The sequence below is a fragment of the Anoplophora glabripennis genome, unplaced genomic scaffold (assembly GCF_000390285.2).
Source record: "Anoplophora glabripennis isolate ALB-LARVAE unplaced genomic scaffold, Agla_2.0 scaffold104, whole genome shotgun sequence".
NCBI lineage: Eukaryota > Metazoa > Arthropoda > Insecta > Coleoptera > Cerambycidae > Anoplophora > Anoplophora glabripennis.
Window position 1 is genome coordinate 528867 of NW_019416210.1, and position 20127 is coordinate 548993.

The window sequence follows — 20127 nt, forward strand, 5'->3', positions numbered from 1 at the left end:
ACGTCACATTAAAAAAAATAACTACACATTTTTGGTATTAGTATTATCAATCAATAAAATAAAAATCAACACAAATATTTTAAATAAACAATATCAACTAATAATGTAAGAAAGTCAGCATTAACATTTTAAATAAATTGATATTTGTAATCACATTAAAATAATATTACAGTAAATGCTCAAAGTTACTTTCTTGTTCTTAAAAACAAATATTAGTTCTTCGAAAATTAGAAATTATCCAATAATTGTGCATTACCTCTCATAACATTAATTTCAAGTTGTCTGTGGTCCTCAACGCTCCCCAAATGAAATAATTACATGGGTTTAGATCCGAGGATCGAGGTGGCCATTTTAAAGGGGCATTATTTCCTCTACCTATCCACCTGTTAGACCTTTAATAACCTGTAATATCTACCTGTACCCTGTAATATCTGTAACCTGTAATAACTGGTCTTTTAATACTCTATTGGAGGAACTTTTTGAAAGCCAACCTCTGCCACTAAACGCCTTTTATTTACTTAGGAATTTCTTCGACCCTTTCCAAAATTTGTTCCTCCAGCTGAATAATTCCGGCCGTACATTATCCACGATTTAATATTACAGGTAAAAAACGTCCTGTTTCCCGAAGGCATCTCTCTGCATTAGCAAATGTTTTGTGATTTGGAGTTCTTCGATTAGGAAATCTTTCAGCATATGTTCAAACAGTAGCACAACAATTTCCTTCACAATAACCCAAAACTAATAACATATCAGTTTGTTCAGCAAAAGTATAAATTGCAATAAAAAACAAAGTGAGCTAAAATTTAATCACAGCTAGCTTGACACAGAACCTTTTAATTATTGTTATGAATTTGTTTCTCTGTTATATGGCACCTCGTACTAGAACGTTCTATTTATCTTAAACTGATTTTATATTATTTAATGTGTAAAAAATGCTAATTTTACTCGAAATCCATAAACGATATCAAAATTTTGTAAGAGGCAAAAAATCTTCTAAAATAGTGCTTATTTTTAAAAATATTGGCGTCGTTGGCGTATACACAAAAAGTTACGGGATAGCCAGCGGCACACAAGCACTAGAAAGAGAACATCCTGTATATGTATTCTCACCGAATTCTATATTTGCATTGCCCTTATATAAAAAAATATGTGCACCAAATTTGAAGTTTCTAAGAAAAACAGTTTTCAAATTATTTGAAAAAAACTAGGTTATCGATTCTATATTTAGAAGGCTATATCTCAGTAGGCGTGAACTTTTGTATATAGGTAAGTTGGGCTAAATAGTCTTGTTTTCATCCAAGGAACCTGTGGTCAAGCGTTGTCCATCCTTTTCAGGGAACACCCTGTATAATTATACATGTTAAACACGATACTCTTCCAATGGAAATTAAATTTCTTTATTTCTTCTAATTTTCACCTCTATTGATTTACTTTAATAAGAAATGCACTGGACGATACACTTACGAAGAAACACGCCTTCGTAACTGCAAAACACAGTATGCACTGCAAGCTGCTACGGTGAACGCTAGGCCGCCGATGTATTTCTACCTCGGGTGTCGAATGCGTTTAAATCAAAGAAAATGAGGCAGGGGTCTTAGAAGTCCATTTCAACAATTATTGTATGGGTTGTAACTTTTAGATATGAGGAACCAATCTATTTTACTGTTGAAATAAAAAATATTAACAAAACAACTATTAGATAATATTTGCTATGTAATAAAATAATCACCAGTAAACAGTAACAGTGGGCAATTAACATCGTCACTTGCCTACTCATCCAATGGGATGTTTAATATTAAATTATATCTTTTCTGTAATTTCTAGGCACCTTCTGCGAAGATTGGTATGCTGGTTTTTCGGATGTTACGCTGTGGTCTATTACCTAGTCCAGGTACACAGACTTAGCCTTATCTATGCGTCCTCCATCACTACGAAACTTCTCCAGGTCCATAAAGTCTTTAGAACCGAAATGAACATCAGATAGAGTCCAGGGATTAGTATATCAGGGATTTAAATATCAGTACGGGTTATGAAAACCTTAAACCACTTTTATTAAAGTAAATTTTTTGCAATCGATTTTTTTTATCAAGGCTTATTTCCCATGAAAAATAATCCTACAAATTTCTTGTAGTAAAAACAAACTTTTAAAGATTAAATTTCGAAACGGTTGTGTCGAATATATTGACAATCTTTCTAGATTAATATGAATAGATATAATTTTTTCTTATTCAATTTTAACGTATTTGCCAATCCTAAATGCAATTTTTTATAAAAACAACAAAGCTGACTACTCAAAACCAATTTTTAGCCGAAGATTATTTGAAAACTTTTATGCTGAATATATTCTTATTCTACTGATACCGGCTCCTCCGCCAAAATTGACAATACTAAACGGACTGCTATTATTTTGATGAATGTTAGATTGGATTTAAATATTACTATTTAAATAAACGCAGAAGCCACATTCAGAGAAATAATTAACTTTTAAATTGATAAATTGAATGCCATTATATCGTAGTTAAAATATTGTTAATTACATTTAAATATTTTACTATTACGTAGAATAAAACAAAATGTACGAATTCCAATCGATTTATTAGTAATTAATGATCAAAATTAACATATAGCAGCCAACTTTAGTAATTGTTTAGCAATTGCTACATTGATTCTACCGCGTCTGGAAAATCGGGTCAATGGTGGAGAAATGTGAGAGTTTCGAACGGAAAGTTAGTTCTGTGGAGTGCTAAAGTTAGTAGTTCTAAAGGACACATCACTTGTAAGCTTTAAGATTCTGCAAATGAAAGTCTCAAATTAATTATATAACTCATGGGCAGATTGTGGGCTTAATAACAAATTCGTAAGTAATTGATTATTTTATTTGGGCTTTGTTACATTAAAATATCTGTTTTTGTTTACTAGAAATAGTAACTATTTATGATGTCCTGCGGACATAAGTAATATATACACCTTGGCTACGTTGCATTACGTTGTAAAAGAGTACGATGCCATGTTGTTAACCCTTAATTTTATTCTACTAATTCATAGTCAAACAATTTAGTGAATACCTTATACATAATACACAAAAAGACATATGGTTATTAAATATAAAATTTGTGAAAGCAAAAATTTCCCGGTGTGGCATAAGAAAAAAATATTTTTATTTAAATTATTTGAAACAAAATATACTTAATTATTGGAGAACGAACCATTTTCATGTTATCACCACCATTATCTTTGTTTTACAATTATGTGTTATTTATAGCTATAATGCAAAACATTTTTTTTTTAACTATTTCTCCTCCTTACAATTTGTATATGGCAATTACTTACTGAAAGATGAGTAATTTTCTAAACAGTTGATAAGTCACCTGTTGAAATTCCTATAACCATTTGTAGATAGTAATAGGCATGTAAATGTGGTTCTGTCAAATTTACACAAAACTACTTTGTCTATCAAAACCAATTCAGCCAAGTTCTATTATCCCTCTAATAAACGAATTAACTAATTGCTTTGTTATCAGCTGCGGCAATAACGTAATAAGGTAATTAAAAGCCACTTCTCTGTCATTTGTCATTTTATGGAGATATTCCTCGCTTCAGTGTTAATGCAATATGTTTCCCCCACAAAGGGTATTATGTTTAGAATTTCATTACATTAATCTCATCTCCACTTCTGTATAATTAATATTCGGTTTATAGGAATTATTTATTACTCTACTGTAAAGGTATTGACTTATTCAAACAATTTAAAACATTTTTTCTAAAAGTTCTTACCAAATGTAATATAACAGATACAGATACGAAAGTTAGTAATAAAATATATGTTTTTGAAAACCAGAAATATGATGCAACATGATGCACAAACAAGACTCCTAACTGCCGATATTGCAGGAAACAACTACAATATAGGTTACATGACCTTACTAGCATTGAATTATACAGCAATACTTTGGCTATTTAATAAATAAACTAAAAATTATATGTCTAAATACAATCAAGATAAAAATACATACCTCATATATAGAAATTGTCAAATAATGCCATCATGACTCAAAGAAATATCGTGTATTCTTCCTGTTCTATTATCACCTTTTAGAGAAAAAGCAGTTACTACAAGGAAATCTTTTTGTTTCCACATTTTACTTAGAAATGTTTGATCAGATGGCCTTTTTATATGGGGTATCCGTGTATCTAACAATATTTGCTCTTTTTAGCTGTTGGCTAGGCTAGGTATTGTTGGTATAATTCAATGCTAGTTGAGACATGTAGCCCATAGAGTAGTTGTTTCTCGCATTTGATAAGATTTTTTAGAAAAAATTCTTGAATTTCTTAAATTGGAATTCACATCTTTAAAATAGAGTAAAACAATACGAAAGCTGATAAAAGTATACTTGACGTTTTTAAAAAGTAATTATTTGATTTGAAAATATACAGCGAGCGCAAAAGTGAAATATACTATTTTTTTTCGAAATATAAAAATACATTATGAAAATACTGTAACAAATGTCGGGACTCGTGATAGATTATTTGTTAGTTCTTGGAACGGATGGGTCTCAACTCAGTCAACAATAATTATTGAAAGGTTAAGGATTTTCAAGTAGGTTTAGTGTCGCCATAAAGTCGTTGAGAAACAGGTGCCTCTTGTCACCGGGAGTAATAAATTTGCAAAGCTCGACCATCTCAGTCCTTCGGAGAAGGCCTCATGATATTTAGCAAAGATTTTGAACAAGTCGACTTAGATCGTCGGGGCCATGTGTTCTAATAACGCACGAAATACATTCGAAAAGACGTAGGAATTCCAAGATATTTAAATAAGTTGTTAGAATGTTGTGAGGAAAATAATAATAGATCAAATAGATGGTTTTTAGGTGGATTTTCCAAGCTATAGGAATAGATTAAATAAGGTTGACTAATCCGTCCCGTGTAGCTATTCCCCGTGTAGCTATTCGGAGTCACACGAAGAAGGTAGGGTTACTTGTAAGTTCAGTTTAGTCACAAAATTATCCATACAATTGTAAATACAGTTAACATGGTATAGTTAAGCCATTTCAACCCCCAATAATCAGGGAGCCCGCCAATAAGATGAGAACCGAAACTTATGTACCCAAGAAATGGGCCTGTCGAAGAGAGGTGTCGAATTCAGGAGAGATCTCCGAAAAAAGGCAGTTTCTCCTTGGATTGCACACTGGGCAGTTTTCTTAATTTTAGAGTTTCGGGTTAATTTAATAATGGATAAAGTCTTTCCAAATTTTGCTGTGAATTCGCGTTGGGTTCCCTGAATCTCAGATTGCGTTGTTAGGTATAAATTAATTAATAATGTTTGTTTTGTTTTATTGTTATTAATAAACCTTCCTCGAAGTTTTGGTGTTTTCTTGCTCTTCCAAATTAACTGTCCATCGAGGGAGAGAACACCCAGTACAACCAACACCTGGATTNTTTTCGAAATATAAAAATACATTATGAAAATACTGTAACAAAAGTCGGGACTCGTGATAGATTATTTGTTAGTTCTTGGAACGGATGGGTCTCAACTCAGTCAACAATAATTATTGAAAAGTTAAGGATTTTCAAGTAGGTTTAGTGTCGCCATAAAGTCGTTGAGAAACAGGTGCCTCTTGTCACCGGGAGTAATAAATTTGCAAAGCTCGATCATCTCAGTCCTTCGGAGAAGGCCTCATGAAATTTAGCAAAGATTTTGAACAAGTCGACTTAGATCGTCGGGGCCCTGTGTTCTAATAACGAAATACGAAATACATTCGAAAAGATGTAGGAATTCCAAGATATTTAAATAAGTTGTTAGAATGTTGTGAGGAAAATGATAATAGATCAAATAGATGATTTTTAGGCGGATTTAAGAAGGTAGGGTTACTTGTAAGTTCAGTTTAGTCACAAAATTATCCATACAATTGTAAATACAGTTAACATGGTATAGTTAAGCCATTTCAACCCCCAATAATCAGGGAGCCCGCCAATAAGATGAGAACCGAAACTTATGTACCCAAGAAATGGGCCTGTCGAAGAGAGGTGTCGAATTCAGGAGAGATCTCCGAAAAAAGGCAGTTTCTCCTTGGATTGCACACTGGGCAGTTTTCTTAATTTTAGAGTTTCGGGTTAATTTAATAATGGATAAAGTCTTTCCAAATTTTGCTGTGAATTCGCGTTGGGTTCCCTGAATCTCAGATTGCGTTGTTAGGTATAAATTAATTAATAATGTTTGTTTTGTTTTATTGTTATTAATAAACCTTCCTCGAAGTTTTGGTGTTTTCTTGCTCTTCCAAATTAACTGTCCATCGAGGGAGAGAACACCCAGTACAACCAACACCTGGATTATACTCTACGTGAGCGACGTACAGTAAGTGTCTGAAATTCATTCTCTGAACGTACAACATTTCTAAGTCCCCACGTATTAATTAAAGTGTAATGATAATTATAAACTACCTTTCGAGAAGTAAATGGTAAACTTTTTTTCAATCTATTATCGTTATGATACTGGTCATAACGGTAGATAGATAAATAAAGAAATAACCCCTCAGGGTACAATACTCTGATAGGTAGAACAATTGCTCATATTTTTACTTATTTCTTCACCTCTGAGGTGATCCTTGTGAGTCTAAAAAGATACTTTCGACAAAAACCTCCTAGGAATCTCTCTTTTTTAACTATTTTCACTTCATTAGTGAGGGCTATCTTATGGAATATCATATTGGTTAAAAATTGTTGAATATTATGAGATATATACAATAACAAAAATTAAAACTCATAGGACCGATCTAAGTGTGTTTACTTTATCTTTCTATTTATTTATTAAGACCGAGCTTGGTCCATGCTTTTCTCAAAGAAATATGTATCATAAGCCCATCCAAAAAGCACTTCTTCAATAAACGCTGAGCTGAATAGAAGTCTCTAGTTTTATTTATTAGCCCTAATTTCCAACAAAAATCATAGGATTAAGTACCTACCTAGATATTGTAAGAATATAAGTTTCTAACAACAATATCGAGAAATGTTTATGTAATTCCGTAAGATAACTCGTATTAAAACGTCAAAATAATCCAAAAAAGGGCCTAGCAACTATAGTCAATGCTGTCTTTCGTCGAAAAGAAGATTGAGATTTAACATCTGCACTGAAGAAATATATTCCGTCATTGGAGTGGAGTTTAAGGAGTTTAAAAGCGAACAAAAATCGAAAAAACCTTTTCACAAGATATTAGCTTTTTGGTATGACTGGTAAATACCGAATTTCAGGAAAATATATTTATTTGTTTAGTAAACATCACAAAAAATACAAATAATTTTTAAAAGTTGCACTCCTTGTAAAACGTAACGTTTGAGAGAAAAATGTTGCACGAAGCACCCCTATTAATTTTACACACCCCATCCCTTGCCAAAGTTATGAACGAAAAATTTGGAACACCCTGTATAATTTAAGAGTAATGTATTAAATATTTCAACGACATTTAAAAGCATGTTATCGATTAGCGGTTTTACAGGTTCTATTTCATTTCTGAAGTAATGCAATATTAAGCTTCACACATAATCATTACGTTCTCACAATTTCCCTTCCCAGTATATCCTTGAACCTCATGCATAGCAAGATTTCTTGTCGGTTGGATTAAATTTACTCACATTACTGAGCATCACGTTATTGTAAAACTCATTCTGACGGCAAATGATGGTGCTATAAAACGGAAAACTCCTAAAACACGTTTCTATCAACTACCTACTTCAGCGTTTGATGTGATGTATGTGCATGTAAAATCCACCTGAATGATCTGGTATGTGTGAAAATGCATTCCTAGCATCTTCATTAAAAACCAACATATTATCTTAGCATTAATTTTAAGATGATCTGTTCTCAAATTTTCAAAATGCTTTAAATATCAGCGATGTTTAAAATATAATGAAGTTGTCCCTGTTATCAGCATAAGCTTTTTTATGTGGAGAAATTATGTTCTTAAGGGCGCCGTGTTCTTTAAATAATGTTTTCCACAAAGACAAATAATTTCAAACATTTAATAACTGAATAATCTAAAGCTTATAAAATAATAGGAATGTTATGTGATGCCATCTGAGTATTTTCAAAGACGCCGCAGTGAAACAAATGAACAGGTGCAAAAAACGATCAAACCGTCAAGGTTTTAGGTACTTACTGAAATCTACGAAAATACTAACTTTTTATATATAACTCCACATGTAAATATTCTTTTAACATTTACTTGCATATAAAATTATTTACTTTTATTTATAAATACATGAAAATAATTCTTAAAATGTGGGATTAGGATAACAGTAAATGCATGTTTTACAAACGCTTTTTTTAAGTTATTATTTTATTCGAGTAAATTTAAATAGTATCAATGAATAAACAGAACATCAAGGATTTTTGTACTTACTTTTGTTCTACACATTTTACTTTTCAAGATTTCAGTACCTAAAAACGCTAGAAATTTGGCTATTTCTCGGCCAGGGATATGGCCACCTTAATATGGTCATATAGTTTAAAAAAATCTTCTTTATACCTACATTTACATATTTTGTATTGTATGTATAAAATATCTGATTAATGTGAAATTTGGCACCCCAAAGTAAAATGACATGGTCCATTGTTGCCAGATTACCACTTTTTAGATAGATATCTGAAATTTCCTCTTAGATTATAACATGATAGGACCAAATTCCTGGGATCAAATAGGACATTTTATACAAAAGTAGTATNCCACTTTTTAGATAGATATCTGAAATTTCCTCTTAGATGATGGGACCAAATTCCTGGGATCAAATAGGACATTTTATACAAAAGTAGTATGTCTCTATAGACCATTACTTATTGTCCACGCTGTATATATTAAGAAAACATTGATGTAAGATTTGGGTCTGTCTTTAATAAGAAGGGAGATGTACACAAAAGATGTGTTTTAAAAACAAAAATTTGATTGCATCGCTTTTTAACAAGCCTTTGGTCATATTTCTCTAATATTATTTAATTTTTCGGGTTTGTTATGCCATGGCCTATGTATCCAAATAAGCAAAAAAGTGTGCTCAATCTGAGAGAGTAGCAATCTGGAACCAACGTAATTATTATCCTTATTAGATCAGTCATATCCTCTTAAACTTAAAAACAATTCGTATAAATACTATAGGAATGGTCATGTAGAAAGAACATACAGTGTAAAACGTTGAAGTAAACATGAAGCCTGTCAAAATTTCGACACCTATAGCTACCTAGAGTACTAAAGCTTTTGTATTTAAAATAATCCAACAAACAACTTTCCGAACTTGAAACGTGGACTTTTGTTACGTTTTATCGAATAACATTGTCATGGAAATTCATACAATTGTTCCTAAAATCTTGACAGGAACAAATTGTGTAAAATTTCCATATTTATTTGTAATTGTTTTCTCAATTGTGAAATTATTATCAATAAATGGTAGGTTTTCTCAATTTTTCAAATAATATTGTCTCGAAGTTTAATATAATTTGTTTCAATTGCGATTTTAGGAACAATTGTGTGAATTTTTCACTGACACTGTTTTCTGAGTGTTGAGATATACCTCCCAAGCTAATGTACTTGGATCAGATCAAGCAAAATGTCTTCTGAACCCTTTAGTGAATTATCCTACGCTGTCTAACTAGTGCAAACAGGAAGGAATCTATGCAATACAAAGCAAACTATATATAGACATCTGCGTTGCATTCTAACTTACTNTTAAATTTACTCACATTACTGAGCATCACGTTATTGTAAAACTCATTCTGACGGCAAATGATGGTGCCATAAAACGGAAAACACCTAAAACACGTTTCTATCAACTACCTACTTCAGCGTTTGATGTGATGTATGTGCATGTAAAATCCACCTGAATGATCTGGTATGTGTGAAAATGCATTCCTAGCATCTTCATTAAAAACCAACATATTATCTTAGCATTAATTTTAAGATGATCTGTTCTCAAATTTTCAAAATGCTTTAAATATCAGCGATGTTTAAAATATAATGAAGTTGTCCCTGTTATCAGCATAAGCTTTTTTATGTGGAGAAATTATGTTCTTAAGGGCGCCGTGTTCTTTAAATAATGTTTTCCACAAAGACAAATAATTTCAAACATTTAATAACTGAATAATCTAAAGCTTATAAAATAATAGGAATGTTATGTGATGCCATCTGAGTATTTTCAAAGACGCCGCAGTGAAACAAATGAACAGGTGCAAAAAACGATCAAACCGTCAAGGTTTTAGGTACTTACTGAAATCTACGAAAATACTAACTTTTTATATATAACTCCACATGTAAATATTCTTTTAACATTTACTTGCATATAAAATTATTTACTTTTATTTATAAATACATGAAAATAATTCTTAAAATGTGGGATTAGGATAACAGTAAATGCATGTTTTACAAACGCTTTTTTTAAGTTATTATTTTATTCGAGTAAATTTAAATAGTATCAATGAATAAACAGAACATCAAGGATTTTTGTACTTACTTTTGTTCTACACATTTTACTTTTCAAGATTTCAGTACCTAAAAACGCTAGAAATTTGGCTATTTCTCGGCCAGGGATATGGCCACCTTAATATGGTCATATAGTTTAAAAAAATCTTCTTTACATATTTTGTATTGTATGTATAAAATATCCGATTAATGAAAAATTTGGCACCCCAAAGTAAAATGACATGGTCCATTGTTGCCAGATTACCACTTTTTAGATAGATATCTGAAATTTCCTCTTAGATTATAACATGATAGGACCAAATTCCTGGGATCAAATAGGACATTTTATACAAAAGTAGTATGTCTCCATATGCCATTACTTATTGTCCACGCTATATGTTGAAATGAACACACTGTGTTTCAGAACACGACACCGAGTAATAGTAGAGAAAAATTCATGAAATTATAATGTAGACTATAAGAAAGACATAAGTTACTTTTAAAGAAAAATAAAAATCTCATTTCATAGTTATTTCATATCAAAATTAAAATAGTATCATTCAAAATTTGACTAATACATTTTAATAGAGAAGCATGTTGGAAAAGATAAAGTTTAGGATCGAAGTGGAAGCATGAAAGCAAAAGAAAACTGCCACAAGAAAGGCCAATTTAACAATTTTACAATTAAATAAACGTTAAATAAATTAGTACAAAAGAAAATTCAAATATTATAGTATCAGAAAAACACATAGGCTAGAAGTTTATTATAAAAATTGTCATGCAGAATGTCATATAAAAATTTCTTGTAAACTAGTTTTAAGATGTAAAAAATTTACTACGCAGTTACAAAATACAAATTACGCCGTAATTTAAATAAAATAAAGTCACATCGCAATATGTTGGAGAGAAAGTGCGCAGTTAGAAAATAATATCTCATGGATACAACTGACAAATAAGAAAAGGACAAATCAGAAAATTTACCTTCTAACGGAAAACAACACAGCATCGTTTCGAAGTAAACAAGTTGGAAGAGAAACTAGTTGTTCCCAGGCACAGGTTAGGGGTGCATGTTATCCTGTAGCTCCCGAAATAACATCGTATAAAACCAAGAAGCAACCAACTCACACAAAAAAAACCATCTACAAGAGACGAGAACAGCTGTCAAACCACGACTAAAAGCGAGGTTAGAGTGACGATTGAACATTCCACCGCTGAGATAATGGAAAATGCAAGTCCAGTTGCCTAAGCATACTCTCCAAAACCTAAATTAAAGTGTTTGCGAATTCGAAGTAAAAACATTTTGTGAATTCGAAAACTTCATTTCAAACCATAGACAATATCAGTGATAGAAATTAAAATCATATTTTTGAACATTTCATAGTATAAGGATTAGTTAAGTTTCTGTGTTCTTAATTTAAATTAATTTGTTCCGTAGTACATTTAAAACAGTACTAATTGGTTAACCAAACATTTTCTAAATCATGTTAGGTAGAGTAAAGAATTTTATCAATTATTTATTCATGTAAAAGTCCATAACAAATCTAGTTTCTGTGTTTCTTAAAATATTGTTCGGATTTTTAAAAATGAATATTCAATAAATGTCATATTGTTAAAATCGTTAAAAATTTGCTTTCATTCAGTGCTTCTTACTCAAATCAATAGTGATAGTAAATTTGAATAATATTGAACCGCTTCTCTGAGATAAGAACTCGTGCTAGTATTCTGAATAAGTGTTTTTGAGGGACAGTGTATCATTGATTACTAAACATTCCTATCTACACTGTAATAAAATGTACATTGTTAATATTATTTATGCAAGATAAAGCTGCCGGAGGAGAGATTAGCAAAACCAAGGTAAGAAAGAACAATTCGTAGAAATTTGTCATTGTTATTGTTTAACTTTATCATGAGAACCTGCATCCAATAAAAAATTTGATTTCGACACACAAAAATTACATTCTACACAACAAAAGGCGCCCAAACAAATATTTAATCATTACGCATTACAAAAATCATATACTATACTACATAACAAATACATAATAAACAAAATACACTAAATTAAATTACACAAAAATTAAAAATTAAAAATTAAAAATTAAAAATTAAAAATTAAAAATTAAAAATTAAAAATTAAAAATTAAAAATTAAAAATTAAAAATTAAAAATTAAAAATTAAAAATTAAAAATTAAAAATTAAAAATTAAAAATTAAAAATTAAAAATTAAAAATTAAAAATTAAAAATTAAAAATTAAAAATTAAAAATTAAAAATTAAAAATTAAAAATTAAAAATTAAAAATTAAAAATTAAAAATTAAAAATTAAAAATTAAAAATTAAAAATTAAAAATTAAAAATTAAAAATTAAAAATTAAAAATTAAAAATTAAAAATTAAAAATTAAAAATTAAAAATTAAAAATTAAAAATTAAAAATTAAAAATTAAAAATTAAAAATTAAAAATTAAAAATTAAAAATTAAAAATTAAAAATTAAAAATTAAAAATTAAAAATTAAAAATTAAAAATTAAAAATTAAAAATTAAAAATTAAAAATTAAAAATTAAAAATTAAAAATTAAAAATTAAAAATTAAAAATTAAAAATTAAAAATTAAAAATTAAAAATTAAAAATTAAAAATTAAAAATTAAAAATTAAAAATTAAAAATTAAAAATTAAAAATTAAAAATTAAAAATTAAAAATTAAAAATTAAAAATTAAAAATTAAAAATTAAAAATTAAAAATTAAAAATTAAAAATTAAAAATTAAAAATTAAAAATTAAAAATTAAAAATTAAAAATTAAAAATTAAAAATTAAAAATAAAANTGAAATATACCTCCCAAGCTAATGTACTTGGATCAGATCAAGCAAAATGTCTTCTGAACCCTTTAGTGAATTATCCTACGCTGTCTAACTAGTGCAAACAGGAAGGAATCTATGCAATACAAAGCAAACTATATATAGACATCTGCGTTGCATTCTAACTTACTTTCAATTGTGCGAAAAAACTATGTGCTTTTTGGTATACGGAAAGGTGTGAGATTTCGGGTGGAGCAGCAGACCTGGGCCGGTGTTCGGGCATCTCCCTCGGGCTGCTCAACTCTGATGTCGACTTGCTGAGGTGGCGCCGACCACTCATCTTTGGGACGGCCGGCATGTTATCGAAATCGCATATTTCAAGAGCACGTTCTGTAACAAACGAGAGAAGATATTTAACGTTAGGTTAGGTTACTAAAACTAATTTAATGGTTATTAAGAGAGGGTCTCATAACTTTTGAAGTTACATAACACTACATAACATACTTATAATTTTTCTATAACAATACTACTCAAACTTTTGTATCTTTCTTCAAAATTGAGATTAGTAACTATCTATAGTACAACAAATTTGTTCGTCTTGCTTTAATTATTCCTATCTATGTGAGTTTACATAATACCGCAGGTTACAGCAAATTGTTGCGCGACAGTGTTACGTTACGATGTTCTGTTGCAAGTCTGAATACATTTTTAAGGTACGTCCAAACATGCAACAAAACACAGTAACAGAACACCGTCGCGTATCATGTCCGGATGTAACATCGTAACTTCGTAATATTGCAGCGTTCCGTAAGCTGTACATCTTTTTAGGTGCGTGTAGACATACAAGACAGGATAGCATAATATCGCGGCATTGTATTTTCCCGACATATCAAAAGAATGTTAGAGCCCAACAGGTGTGAATGTCACGATTTTTCATTTTACTGAGATTTATCGCGGGAAAGAAATTCTGTGAAGCACCAAGCATCCCAGATATTACAATGATAAATAAATGTTGAACGGAAATAAATTGTCAATAAATAATATTTTTATTACTTTGTCAATAAATAGTATATAAGTTGCAATATAATGTTCTGCACCGATGTTACGTGGCGATGTTCTATTACACCTCAATACCTCACACCGTAGCATCATCCCGTAACAAAAAATATGGTGGGGTTTTGTCACCATGCACTATTGTATGTCTCGACACGACTGGCATATCTGGACACACTTAAACCTCATCACATCGTAACATTGTTCCGTCACGAAAAAAGTTAGTCAGCCTACTATAACACAGTAACGTCACGCGTAATAAAATCGGAACCCCTTCTCACAACAGCGTATCATCACATCATATCATCCCACCAGTTGTCACATCAACGAAATGTTACGATCCCATGTGCTAACTAACAAAGTTATAGCTGTAGCTATCAATTAGGGCTTTCGTGTTTTTCAAATCCGTGACAAACTATTTTTGTAAACACTCTGTATATTATTCCATTGAATAGAAAGATTTTTCAGGACTACAGAGATATAATGTATAACGGATTTGCCTTTCATGGTAACGAAGCTATTGCTATTACAACATGCCTCTAAGTGTAACGAATCTAAATTCATCTCTATTCTCTATTCATATTTGATGAACATTAAGTTAAAAAAATATTATTTTGTTGTTAACTACTGATTTTGTGGGCTACAGCCCATCCAAAAATAAATTACACCCGCGAATCTAGTAAACAGCTAAACTAGTTCGTCACCAGAATCATTATACTGGTTTGTAACTTATTAGATCCCATCAGGAAAAATCTGATACCCTGGAAAGATGGAGCAGGGTATGGTTTACTGAGCAAATAAACTGAATCAGAATATAGAAAATGCTAGACTTCCAAGCCTAGGCAAAGCCATGCGAAGGGACTTATGGAGTGTGCTTTGAGGAAAAAACGAATTAGTTGTTGAGCTTGAATAAAATTCGGCTCAGGAAAATGATGGGATTAATCACGGAACACTGGATGAAACTTCTCTGCATATCCTGGGCGAGTGGATTTGCACGTAGTAAAATGACGCTCCTGGGAAAACTCTTTCTGGAATCCAAGGAGCTAGGAGAAGTATCGGCAAGGAAGCTTTTGGACTTCGAAAAAAGAACAAAACTACTTACTGAACAGGACTGAACAGTGGGACGCACAATATACCTGCTAAGGCTGCGGTGCTATGGGATTTGAATAGAACCGAACCACAGGTATAAGAAGGAAAAGAAGTTCCTATCAGTATGCTATAATTGAGACAAAATATCTTGGGACCCATCTTGTCACCCACATGGTTTTGTTTCTCACGCTTTTTAAATCATTGTGTAAAATTTAATATTAGTCCAATTAAATAAGCCTTTAAATCGAAATTTTGGCCAACTTGCCTGAATTTTTGATGAGTTAGTTTGAGGTATATTGTAACAATAAGTGACAGTAATTTTTTGTTCAACCCCCGGCCAAGGGTGAAAAAAGATAAAACAAAGGAGTTTTTCAAGATAACTCAAAAGGGGCAAATTTCTTATAAAAGTTGTAAAGTATACAGCTCTACATAAAAATGGCATCTTGACTTTTTCTTGTACTATTAAAATTAACGGACTTAGGGAGGCTAGAAAGAAGATTTCAGAAATTTAAAAAAATCATAACAAGCAGAAAAACAAATGAATTTTGTATTTTTTTTCAATCTACTCTAAAAAAATTTAAAGAGCCAAGTATTTTTTTATCGGCGGAAAAACATATTTACGGGGTGAAATACACCCTCAAAGTTCGCCCCCCAAAAAATATTTTGAAATGAAACAAAATTGAAATACTTCAAACTAACTCATATCATAAATTCAGGAAAGTTGATCAAAATTTCGATTTAAAGGCTTATTTAATTGGACTAATATCACCATACAACTTTCTTCTAGCTGACAGGTACAACTTATTTATTCAGCACTTTTTTACATAAAAATTAAAAAGTCAACATGGTTATTATCAAGTTTATTATTTCTATTTTATTTTAATGANAAAATATCTTGGGACCCATCTTGTCACCCACATGGTTTTGTTTCTCACGCTTTTTAAATCATTGTGTAAAATTTAATATTAGTCCAATTAAATAAGCCTTTAAATCGAAATTTTGGCCAACTTGCCTGAATTTTTGATGAGTTAGTTTGAGGTATATTGTAACAATAAGTGACAGTAATTTTTTGTTCAACCCCCGGCCAAGGGTGAAAAAAGATAAAACAAAGGAGTTTTTCAAGATAACTCAAAAGGGGCAAATTTCTTATAAAAGTTGTAAAGTATACAGCTCTACATAAAAATGGCATCTTGACTTTTTCTTGTACTATTAAAATTAACGGACTTAGGGAGGCTAGAAAGAAGATTTCAGAAATTTAAAAAAATCATAACAAGCAGAAAAACAAATGAATTTTGTATTTTTTTTCAATCTACTCTAAAAAAATTTAAAGAGCCAAGTATTTTTTTATCGGCGGAAAAACATATTTACGGGGTGAAATACACCCTCAAAGTTCGCCCCCCAAAAAATATTTTGAAATGAAACAAAATTGAAATACTTCAAACTAACTCATATCATAAATTCAGGAAAGTTGATCAAAATTTCGATTTAAAGGCTTATTTAATTGGACTAATATCACCATACAACTTTCTTCTAGCTGACAGGTACAACTTATTTATTCAGCACTTTTTTACATAAAAATTAAAAAGTCAACATGGTTATTATCAAGTTTATTATTTCTATTTTATTTTAATGACATTTGTACGCCATTGGACTTATTCAGTTTAACTGTAGGTGTCCGAGACATGATTAAAAGTTTCAAATTAAGTTTACGCCATTGAAGTAAAAATTGGTTAAGAAAAGTTTCACCCCTTCCTCATACATATACGCTTATGTATTTTAAAAATTCCATAAAAATACACTAAATTATGCAGTAACACTAGTCCAAACTTGGTTTAAAAGGTATTAGAAAAAATATGATTTTAAAAATCAACCAATACGGACCTATAAACAGAAAACAATACGAAATATTAAAAAAATTTAAATATTTTGTTGAGTTCTATTTTTGATTAAAGTGTAATTCACTTAAACTGAAATACATCGAATACAGTCTGTCACGAATTGCATAAGGCAAATTTTGCCTATAGATATAGCGAGAGAACGACTCAGATTCGGAAAAAGTTCCTATAAATATGGACCAGGCAATGATTAGTTTTGCGACATACAGAGTGTTTAAGTTGAAATTCCTAAGTTTTTTTTTATTATATTCAAAATTTCACTTTTTTTCTTTTGTACTTGTAACTATTATGAATCATATATAATTCAGGGCGCATATAATTAGAGGATCTTAGTAAAATTTTGTCTTTTTGTTCATGGTTTGACATTTTTTCACATTTTTTTTCTTCTTACACCAGTGATTTGGTTCTATTCAAGTCCCATAGTACCGCGGCCTTATCAGGCCTATTGTGCGTCCCTCTGTTTAGTTCTAGTCAGTAAGTAGTTTTGTCCTTTTTATAAAGTGCAAAAGTTTCCTTGCATCCACTTCTCCCAGATCCTTGGATTCCAGAAAGGGTTTTCCCAGGAGCGTCATTCTACTACGTGCAAATCCTAAGCACTCGCTAAGGATCTGCAGAGAGGTTTCATCTGCCGAATCACACCCTCGGTAGACCGGACTATCTACAAGCGTCATCTTTAATAGATGTTTCCTGAGGTAACAGTGTCCCGTTATAAGTCCCGTCACTTTCCTGAGCCGAATTTTATGTAAGTAATAATATTTTAAAAAACAATAAAAAGAAATAATTTTAGAAAAACTTTAAATATCCTGCAAAATTTCTGAGTCAAATATATATTAAACCAATTTCAGAAATTTTCAAATTGCTAAATTTAAGTGTGAGATATCCGCCTATAACATGATTTCCAGATTGTTTTCAAGATGCATTATAATCTTGTGGATTGCGTCCTTTTTAATTTGCATATTTCGTTTGTTTGAGGTATACAAGGTGTTAACGAAATAAGTATTCAAAATTGGAGAAACACAGTTTCCTGAGTTACCCCTTCAAGGGGCTGTATCTCCCTTAGGGGCAGCCACTGACAAAAACTCTACTAAGGTTTTCATTATATTTCGACATGTTTTACATATTCTTCAAATTTGAGTACTTATTTCGTTAACACCTTGTATAAACTAAGTATAAAATATAACGTACTCTGCAAAACAAGAAAATATCATCAGGTTTCATTATGTTTATTCATTAACTTAATGGGTAGCAAAGAGGTACTTCAAGTAAATTCTGACTGTCTATTATAAATGGAATTAAGAGCAAGAACAATGTAAATAATAGGCTATTTATGTCAAGCCATTTCGTAGAATATTATCAACTACTTCGAAGCTAAATATACCTGATACTACTTTAAAGTGACATTTTCTCAATATTTCTTTAACACTGTACCTACTTACGCTTAACTAAAGGGAACAGTTTTATAAGTACTTATATATAAGTATTAAATTATGTAATAATACATTTCCCACCACATTTTAAATGAGTTTTATTTATTTCATTTTACGATCGTTACAATCTAAGTTTAACATAAATGTTTTTGAAGACAAAATGACTTACAGATACCTACTAAAGTTTAATAGAAAAATTCCTGCTAACAGAAACCATCGACCTGAAGCGTAAAGCTTGGAAATTACAAACGTCTATCTTGAGCTCAGATAAAAGATAAGTTATACTTATTTCTTTTTCACCCTCATTAAGTTGTAATAAGATAATTTGGCCTGAACTGGGAGATACAATATGGTGAAAAAGTATAAGAACTGATTGTGGGTAGATCATTATTGTGAATTACTACTACTATTTTACTCTAATAGGTACTATCTTCACTGCTTTTCTATAGTACTTTTCTTATATTTTAGGCACAATAATCTTAAAATCTTTTTCTTATGTATTCATAATTTTATTTTAAACACACAGGGTGTTTAGAGACAAGTGCAGTGGTATAACCGATTTAGAATAAATTATCTCATTTTGTCACAGTTTTGTTTCCTTAAGAAGCTCGAGGTTTAGTTGAAAAAAACATAAGAATATTTTGAAACAAATTGTATGTGCAAATATCATGAGTAACAAAAATATTGCAGACATGATTTTTCTCAAAAATGATACCTGCTAGTGAAAAAAAATTTTGTCATTTTTTAAATCTAAATTTTATTTTGAACTAAAACGATATTTTCAATTTTTTTGTCCAAATAAAATTCCTTTTCAGTACCTTCATTTGTTCAAAAATATTTAGAGACATACCATTTTATTAGAAAACTATAACACTCAATATACCAAAGTGTAGGCCAACATTTATATGGAAAAATATGCCCTAATTTGGATGAGATATAGGTTATTTGTAACAAGTTATAATATTACAATTTGCATAAGGTACCTATTCAAATTATTATGTTGATTGTTTTTTTCATTAAAAAATAATGTTGTTGCTGTTGACGAACTTCGGTAAAGGAATGAAGCTAAAGCTTCATCTGCAAACAAGATCTGTACCAAAAACTAACTATTCCAGAATCCAATAAAACCAAGTGCAAGATGTTGCCAAAGATCTTGCGGTAAAAAGACAACCAATCTTCGAGGAGCAATTCCGTCCGCTTCGATTTTAAAACCAATAAATGAATATCCATTTTAAAATCCATTGCAGATCAGGAACTGTATCGGAACATAATATATTTTTTTACTCAAAAAGTATTACTTTTACAAAAAAGAGACCAAATTTATTTCAAATAAATGATGCTATCTAAAACAAAAGTACTTTTAAATGACCATAAAGGCCGTAGAAAAAAGGTGTGCAAGACATAGGGTTTTGTATAGGTATTTGTAACT

General features: G+C 30.5%; 1 protein-coding gene across 2 annotated transcripts in view; it reads right to left on the reverse strand.

Annotated features, from left to right (window-relative positions):
• The window catches only part of LOC108904847 (multiple C2 and transmembrane domain-containing protein), a 248046-nt gene that overhangs the window by 188448 nt on the left and 39471 nt on the right, over positions 1-20127 (reverse strand). For both annotated transcript variants that reach the window (XM_018707542.1, XM_018707541.1), the window contains exon 2: positions 13425-13624. In XM_018707542.1, coding sequence (XP_018563058.1) covers positions 13425-13624 — 200 coding nt within the window. The remainder of the gene's footprint in view (positions 1-13424; positions 13625-20127) is intronic.